The 10,065-nt window shown below is 27.7% G+C and overlaps 1 protein-coding gene across 1 annotated transcript; it reads left to right on the top strand.

The window, feature by feature from the left end:
* The first annotated feature begins 3,413 nt into the window (after positions 1–3,413).
* Positions 3,414–5,303, top strand: LOC108339755 (LOB domain-containing protein 1). The gene is made up of 2 exons (XM_017576955.2): positions 3,414–3,811; positions 4,651–5,303. The coding sequence occupies exons 1-2, from the start codon at positions 3,560–3,562 to the stop codon at positions 5,011–5,013; spliced, it is 615 nt and encodes a 204-aa protein (XP_017432444.1). The 5' UTR covers positions 3,414–3,559; the 3' UTR covers positions 5,014–5,303.
* Positions 5,304–10,065: the final 4,762 nt, after the last annotated feature.

The following is a 10,065-nucleotide window of genomic DNA, read 5'->3' as shown; positions in this document are numbered from 1 at the left end:
TGTTTCTCAAAATATTGATATCACTTCCAATCTAAAATCCTAAAATAATAAGTTAATGATTTTTTTTTATCAATGCTCAACTTTTTTATTGTTACTCAATACAAAACTTAAAGTCACATATTTTTCTTTATTGATGTATCATTAATGTCACACAATTGTCTTTATTCATGTTCAAATATCTCTCACAATATTAAATTTTGTTGTCTTAAAATTTTAAGTTAAAGAAAACGTTAAACTTTTCTAATATATACCCTCAAAATATGTTTTTTTTTTATTTGAAATTTATATTGCCTAAACTGGATATTTTTTTTTACGTTATGAGAACTAATGAAATTGATTTGTGTGACCACTAACCTAACCACCACTTTTGGACATTAATATGAATATGTGTAATTTGAGTACGAAGAAAAAAAAAAGGGCTTGGTTTTGTAGTGGGAGTAAACCTTAAAGTGATGGTGTTCTTTTCTTAAGGTCCACACGCAAAAGAAATCTTTAGAGCTACACAGAACAACCGAGGAAGAAAAACGTAATAAATTATAAAGGTCCAACTGCTTCCACCGCAAAGTTGAAATTTATAAAATTAAAATTTTCTAAGTCGTGGAAAAATTAATCATTTGAAGAAGATAAGTTCGAATCCCAGTTTTAAATAATGACTATTTAAGAACTTCATGTCTCATTGTACATTATAGTATTGGCGCCATCTATTATACAATAATCATCTTGAAAGTTCAAAAATCGTGAATTATGCAAAATTTGACTTGGGTGTTCTAAATCCACTAGATGTATGCATTGCATAATGAATTTCATGTTACTAAATTTATATATAAATTATTTTATTGTTTGAATTTCGTGTAAAATAAATAAGTAAATAAATAAAAATGAGTAGAATAATTATAACTTATAATTGATTCGAGGTAGCTATAAGTTGAATAAGTCATTGTTTGTCACTTGAATTGGGTTGAGTTTGAAATAAAATAAAATGTTGATAATTAAATTTGGGTCGATCCAATTATTCCTTAATTGAAACGAGTTTAGTTTGATCCAATTAGGTTTTAACTCTAATTATTACATTATACGTTATATATGTTTAGATATTAAAATTTTCACTTTTTTCAGTGTTGAAATGGATTTTTAGGAACTCCAATCACTCATTATCAACTTTAGACATTTCATAAAAGATCAACTTACAAGAAGCTTCCCAATTTTGTAGAATAGGAGGTAGAAAATCTCAAACCCATTCACATTGAATAGTAATGATTACCACTTTATATATTATAAATTTACCTATATAAAAAAAATATATAAATAATTCACTTACTTATATATTATAAATTTAGCTGATATTAATATTTAATTTACATAAAATCTTTATATTTTTATAAAAAATACATTAAAATTTTAGGCATTATTTTTCTAGACAGTATTAGATGACTTCTTTTTTATTTGGTGGCTATTTTGAATTCAGGTAATTGAGTTTGCTAATTATGGATATTTTCTTACATGGATATCAATGTTCAACGAGCTGCCACAGGCATACAAACAAGCACATACACCCAAAGAAACGTGTGCACATAATTTCCACCAAAAACTTATTACAGAGAGTTTCTGTATCAATAAGCAGAGCTTTTGTAGTAGTTGAGTGAGTAGAAATTAGAAAGCTACTCTTGTCTCTATCGTGGCAGCAACATACTCTGATACCATCTCTAACAAACTGTTTTTACGCACAAGAAAAGAGTCATTAAGTATGTAATAAGAGAGTCATAAATCAATTCATATAAAATACTTTATGTAATCTTTAGTAAGTCTTTGAAGAGATGATTTATTGCATTGAAACACATAAAAGATTAATATTACTTTTAATCTAAAATTTAAATATTTATGTAAAGTTGAATATTCCCTTATATTTCTTGATTTTTTTTTCGTTTGATTTTTTATGTTCTTAGATGCTCAAATCAATTTCGGCCTTATAATAAGTGTTTGTAAAAAAAAAAATATCAATTTCAGTCTTAATCAATGTTATGATAAGTGTTTGTGTAAAAAGACCCACTTACTTTACTTGGGACATTTAATGGACTTTTAATCTTTTATTGACTTAATCAAAACCCAATTATCCAATAACCATCATTATCATTATGTAAGTTATTCAGGATTAGGAATCTAATTAGGACATTTGGCTATTTTGTTGGCTATGGTTGTCGCTTGTTAATACGTTGTTGTTTGGATGAACACAACTGCTCATGGTACTGAGGTGTCTGTGGTTATGAGAAGCATTGATTTTCGAACACTTACACTTAATATGATGACTTTATCGGTTATTTTTATTTTATATTCAACTTGATCATTTTTACTTATTATAAGACTTAGATCTACGTTAAATTCTCAGCAATTTCAAACTTAGAATAATACAATAAATTTTTAGATTATTCTCATGATATACATATACTACTCATTTCACTAATTTTCCTCTAATATCGGATTCTCCACTCCACACTTCAATTCCTCATACAAGTCACTTTGCACAAAAATAACATCTGATAACGTGTTACTCACTGCAAGGAACATTTCATGCAGTAAAATTATATAATGAGTTTCATAGTCAGATAACATACATAAAGGGTTATGTTATTATGAGCCAGATGTTTAGTCGACCATACTAAGCAAATTTAAGGAAGAAAAACAAAAACTGTGACTAGCTCAAGGATATGATTGTTTTTTATTTGTCTTCTGGGGCTGCTTTTCATTGTGTTGTCCATTATGACAAGGTTCAAGGATAAGAGGGAAAAATCGAAAACAAACAAACGAAGGAGTAACGTAGAATGGTCTAATTTATATATGTAACTTACTTGTTATACACGTAAAATGATTTTGAGAAGGAGAATTGTATACTGTGAATGAGAGATTTAAGCATGTTGGTGACAGTTAATGTGTGATTCATTTTGGTTTTGAGGGCATGGTGTAATAAAACTCAAGTCCAACAAAGGTGGAGAGTAAAGAGGACATGATTATTCAAACATATACATAGGTTTGTATGTTTTTCTAACTATGTACAGGGGAAAGCACTTTCCACATTCCTAGACAAGTTAGGCAAACCACAAAAGATTTTGTGTGGAAAATGCAGAAGATGGTTCGTTATGGAAGGAAATTAATTGTGGGGAATAATTTTTATTTATTGTTTTGGAAATTGTTGATTGAAGTAAAAAGCGGGGAAATCACAATCTGAATGTGTCTTGAAAAGGGTATTTTTCAAAGAGGAAGAGTTTTGATTCATACAATGAGCCAAATCCACAACACCTAACCAAGAAGTGGGAAACCACAAGCAGCCACGTAGGTTAACGAAATTCAACTGTGACATCACTTTTCCATGCCATGACATGCTTCCAGCTTCTCCTTTTCTTTATAAAAAGGATTAGGATTCAGCTTCCATTAACAAACCCCACCAAGCCACAAGCACACCCTCTTCTTCTTTCTTTCTTTCTTTGTGTCCCTCAAACACGACACAACCAGAGAACAGAAACACACAAAGGAACAGACAAACAAACAAACAAGGTTAGAAACTGAGATGGAGAGCAGTGACACATACACCCCTACTTCCTCTGCTCCACTTTCTCACTCCCCCACTTCCTCTTCTTCTTCACCACCACCTCCTCCACCTCCCACTGTTGTCATGAGCCCTTGTGCTGCATGCAAGATTTTGAGGAGAAGATGTGCTGAGAAATGTGTTCTGGCACCTTATTTCCCTCCCACTGAACCTGCAAAGTTTACCATTGCTCACCGTGTGTTTGGTGCCAGCAACATCATCAAGTTCCTACAGGTTCTGCTCACATCACCCTTTAAAACCATACTTATTTGATTCCCTGTCTTCAATCTAAACCAAATCAAAAACGTTTTTCAACATGTTTCTGCTATCTGAAGTCTGTGTGTGAGATATCGTGGTACATGTTAATTAATTCCTTCATATGCATTATTAATTTTCACAAAATTAAGCATTGATCTTTGAGATCATGGAGTTCCAACAAGATTTTAGGAAACTCTCCATTTTTGTACTTATCACCCGACAAAGCATCCTCTGCACACACACACACACAATATTCACTTCTAGCCTCTAAAAATAATCTCTCCTACAAAAAAAAAAAACTGTCTTTTCTCTTTCTTTTTATTTGTGAAAAGAGATGACAGATAACATATTTCTACACATGATGAGTAAACAGTTTTCTTTATGGATTCAAAACAAAAATTACTTTATAAGAAGTAACAGATTTGATTTTTGTAAAAAGTATTCCCTACTTTAGCAGTGAAACTTGAAAAGTAAAAGGTACTAAAGACTAATTATGCCAAGCTTCTGACTTTAATTGTTTTTTCTAAGGTCAATGAGGGCCTTTACCCGATTAGAAGAAATGGAGCATAGTGTTCTAATACGATAACAAATGCGTTATCAACCACCTAATTTTAACAAACACCTGGTGGGGTCTCCAAGTGGTGATATTCATTTAACAATCTTCTGTATTCCAAGTCTCGGTCTTTGATAAGTCTTTAAAAATGAAATCTGAGATCTAGAAGCAATCAACAGATACCTAATTTTGGAACCAATAAATGCTTTTGTCAAGGTTTTTCATTTCGTCATCTAAACATGTTGTTGCACATACCTTTCAGGAACTTCCAGAGTCTCAGAGGGCTGATGCAGTGACCAGCATGGTTTACGAGGCTAGTGCAAGAATAAGAGACCCTGTTTATGGCTGTGCAGGAGCAATCTGCCAGCTCCAGAAGCAGGTGAATGAACTTCAAGCACAATTGGCCAAATCACAAGCTGAGCTTGTAACCATGCAACTTCAGCAAGCCAATCTTGTGGCTCTGATCTGCATGGAAATGGCACAGAGTCCACAGGAATCACCACAACAATCAGTCGACAATTTCATTTCAACTCCTCCTCACACCGGTGGCTATCAAAGCGGCGTGAACAACTTCTTTGAGGAGAACACTAGCCCAAACTCACTATGGGAGCCCCTTTGGACTTGAAAAACAAAATCATATCAATTTTAATTAAATATAAAACATATAGTTTAGACATTCACAAAAAATGTTCCAATGATTGTCTCCTAAGGAGAACTTCAAGGAATCAATTAGAACTAATAAAAATCAATTCAGGGCTAGGATTTATTAGGCTAATTCAATTCCATGCATGAGGAAAAGAATGTCATTGCTGCTATATCTGGTAAGAAGTTCCTGTTTTCAGTCCTATGATCATGTTAGTCAATCCAATTTGCTTCGTATGAAAAATCCAATGTTAAGAGATTCATTCACTTGCTGATCACAGTCTCCAACTTGTTGTAACACCTAAATTAAACATCATCATCATACAAATAGTTGATGGTGTTTTGCTCCATGTAATCTTTGAAATTTAAGAGAAAGAAAATTGTTCTTACAATAATCTTTATTTCCGTTGCTATTTTGAATTTTAACTTCTTTAGTTTTTATTTACTGGGTTTTTTCATCAGAAAAGATTCAACACTGATGAATAAGATGCATACTATATAAAAAAAAATTAAAGATAAATGTATAAGTTTATTATATATTATTTTTGACGTTCTGAAATTAAACTCTTACTAATTATATACACTGTCTAGTGTATACAATTGGTAAGAGAAACACAATGTTTGGTGATTGTTTACTTTCTTGACAAAGTGGTAGTTATTGACCAATCTCTCTTTTGGCTTTGGATTCCTTATTTGGTTCCATAATCCAATGTTTTTTGTCAATCAATAGGGAACACTACACAATAGAGATGCAAGATCCAACACCTACCAAGTAGCTAGGTAAGCCTCAATATGCTACCTAGCAATTAAAATAAAATAAAATAAAATAAAAATGTTTATTGGTGAGATGATTAAGAGTGATTAGTTTTACTTTAATTTCATATTAATGATGGTGATAACAATAATTTGATGATAAGAAAAGGGCAAAACATGTTTATATTGGTTGATTTTGGTCATTGATATGTACGAATTTTTCTGGATGATATGTATTGGTTGTGATTAGCCAATAAATATCCAATGATAAAATAGAGAATACAAATTGTTTTAAAAAATATATATATTTGTTTTCATTGTCATGGTGATGACTAATTCTTCCTAACCACCAAAATTTCTCCTTCGATAGCTCTAGTATAGACCCTAACCAATAGAAATAATAAAAACAAATTTTCACAAGAAAAATCTCCTCAAAAAACATGGAAAGAGATGTGGTCCAAAACATTGTCTCTATTATTAAAATAGGATTATATATTTATTTTCTATAAATAAATAAAAAATATGATATTTATTGTTAAAGGATTACTCTTTTCTTCTCATACTATCACTTTTTTTCTCCTAGTAATTTTTTAGTATCAAAATATCAAGGCTAATCTACCTAAAACTTATCATAGGTGCTCCTTAAGAGAAAAATAAACTTCTATTTTATTGAAAATAACTTTTATTTGAAATACATCAATTATAAATAAATTCCATCATCACTTTGCCTTTCCATAATGCTTCAAGGGAAAATAAGTTATATAGAGTATACATAAAAGTGAGGTTAAATGTATTTTTTATTCCTCATTCAAATTTCAAAGTTAAAAAAATCTAAATAAACTGATAAAAGATGAAAAGACCAAAATAAATTTTAATAAAAATAAATATCGAAATATATTTTAATCTGATCTACTAGATGCTAACAAATTAATTTCATAATTGAAAAGGGTAAATCTTATATTCCATTTCGCTTCCTTAATTTCAGCGATAAAGTTAAGAACATTCAGCCAAATATATGATGACAAAAATCACCTTTGAAAATTCTTTTAATTATAGTTGTTGGTAAATAGAATTTCATTCAAAATCATTTGGATTAAAAGAGTTTGACTTCTTCTTTCAAATTATAATTAGATTTAAAATCGTGTGTTTCTTAGGTAATTAATTTAGTCATAATGGTGGAAAAGTATTACTTTTCATTTTCAACTAATTAGTCGGTTGTGACAATTCAATTTTTTTAAAATAAAAAACTACGTGAGAGGAATAATATATAATTAATGATATCATAATACATACAATTCTTATCCATAAGTTTCTTTTTAACACATTCTCAATTTTCTTCTGTTTATTACTTTCTTATTGTATAATTAAAGAGTTGTTTCAAAAATCCAGAAGTATTTATAACTTTTTTTTTAAAATCAAGACATCAAACATTTTATCTTAAATTTGCCACATCTACAACACTGAATCACAACAAACGAAAACTCGATTTGTAAATTTAAATAAAAAATAATTTGAAAATTTGGGTTTGTAAATTTGCCACCTTGATATACATTGATATAAGAACCTATATATTTGGAATTTAAAATTAATGATAATAACCAACAAAAACAAATACGTAGCATGCTTAACATTTGCCTCAATCTTAATTGCAATAATATTATAAAGATACATATTTGATATGTGTTGTCACTATAGAAAAATCTTTTCAATGATCCTTCCAAATTGGAGGAGACAAAGTGTCGACACTGAAAAACAAATAAATGTTTCATTATTCAACAGCACTGAAAAAATGTTAGAAAATAATAAATATTTAAAGAAGAATATTATCATAAATAGTTTACAAAAATTAAAAGGCTATAAGGTTAAAGTCAAAAGAAGTTGTGGAAAATTAATTTTTAATCATATCTAGTTTAGATATAAACTCGACCTTGTTGACTATATATATATATATATATATATATATATATATATATATATATATATATATATATATATATATATATATATATATATATATATAATTTTAATTGATAATTTTCTGGTTGAAAATAGTATTGAAATATTTTAAATTATATCCCATTTTAGAATAGTGAAATTCTAAAAAATATATAAATTCTGAATGTACCATGGTCACTAATTAAAAACCAATAAAAAATAAAGATAGTGAAATAGAAAAATCTAAAAGTAATTATAATATAAGTTTTTATTTTTATAATGGTTATTATATATTTTATTAGAAATTTAAGTTGAGCTATAAGTTAATTATATTAAATGTAAGAGGGAGAATATATAATCAGAAGAATTGACATACTCGTAACAAAGCTTTAATAAAAAAATTACTTTGGAAATTGCATTGACATCAAAAATAGTAATTTCCGACGCTCAAAACTTTAGCATGTAATTTCATATATAAATTTTCGCTGAGTAAGATGAATGAAGGTGAACAAAAGTGATCTTTTCGATGTCAAATTGGCATTTTTCACATTATTGAGAGTTTCTCATATTTTCTGAGATATGAGCTCTCTTTTATTTTTTTATTTTTCAATGTCAATTAATTAATTAATGTAAGATATCAACGTAAAAATCTATTTTATAATAGTGTTTTTTATATTATATTTTATATTAATTGTTGGAAGTTTTATATCTAAAACCAAATTATAGTATATAAGTGTACTACAAACTTCATTTTATCAGTTGGATTGAGTTTGGTTTAAATTTCACTAATTATTTTATAGAATTATGATTAATTTTCTTTTATATGATTTGAATATCAACTCAAAGAAATCACTTTTAATTGTTTAAAATGTACTTTTCTTAGATAAATTAATACTTTGGAAAAAATGACTTTTTTTTATAGTGCTTTTATAATAAAAATAAGTACAAAAATGATAAATGAATTTCACAAGACAATTAGAACAAGTAATAAAGTAATGCCAACAAGTTCCAGCACATGAGTAATCTGAAGCCAACACACAACTTTGATAGTCTGAACAAAATTAGTTTCACATCAAATTAGTTTGAAACTTTGAAATTGAATAAAGAAAAGTGAATTTTAAATTAAATAAAAGGAATATGGAATCGTTGATTTGTCACTTTCATTCCACCAAAGTTAGAAAGAGTGATAATAAAAACGACAACAAAGCACGTGCGAGTGTTGAGTTACAGTGAGCTCTCACATGTGTCTTTGAACGTGTTTGTTTTCGAAACTATTTGCAAATCATGTGCTCCACACGTGCCAAAACATGTCAGTTCATCTGGCTTTCGACACCACTGTTGTTCCCCAAAAATAAAGTGGGACCAGCATTAAAGGTTAGTTCGTCAATTATTTTTGTTTTACATATTTAAATTTGTTTATATATATTATAATATATTTTTAAGTTTTAATTGATTCATTAATGTTTTTAATTAAATAAATTAAAATAATAATAATTTTTATATGTTAAATTATGTTTTTATAAATTAAAATTAATATATAAATGATAATGATTTAGGTTATTAAATAATTTTTAAATAAAGAGTTTGTTAACTTAGATAACTTTTGTATTAAATTTTAGTTGACAAAAATATCTTCGTATATTATAGATTATAAATTTTAAGATTAAAAGTATTTTAATTATTTTTTATTTTTTTTTACTTTAAATTAAAAATCAAAATTATTAAAATATTTCTATGATTAGAGTATGTTTTTTTTATAAATAAGAATTTTTATTTTACTAAAATTTAGTAAATTTATATACTTTAAGAGATTATGTAAGTTAGTAAACTCTGTGAAAAATAATTAATTTTTTAAATTATTTTTTATTTTTATCTTTATTTTTCTTAAAAAGAAATCGGTCAAAAGGGATAAGGGTTTGAAAATTCTAACTTTATCTCAAATTTTAGCGGTGGTCAATGAATTTATATTTATTTTGTTACCTTTCTCTTTAAATTTTATGATAATACAAAATCCTTATTAAATGTTATATTCACTAAGCATGGGATTAAAGTTATCAATTCAAAACATAGACACCAAAACTAAATTTCATAGAAAATATAAAGCACAAAACAATCTTTGTTGTTTCTATTCAAATTATAGTTTTATTCAAACAATATTATTACATGTTGTGTTAACTATTTTATATAAACGCTATTACATAAAGAGGATTTTTATTTTTTTACACATTTTGTTTTTAGTTTTATTCTATAAGTATTTTTAAATGTGACATCCCAAAATATATAGCAATGTATATATGTAGAATGCATGGATTATAATAATAGAAAGCAGTTAAGAGTACACAATAGA

Source organism: Vigna angularis, chromosome 5 (assembly GCF_016808095.1).
Source record: "Vigna angularis cultivar LongXiaoDou No.4 chromosome 5, ASM1680809v1, whole genome shotgun sequence".
Lineage (NCBI taxonomy): Eukaryota > Viridiplantae > Streptophyta > Magnoliopsida > Fabales > Fabaceae > Vigna > Vigna angularis.
Note: the sequence above shows the minus strand (reverse complement) of the source record. Positions and strands in the feature narration are given on the sequence as shown.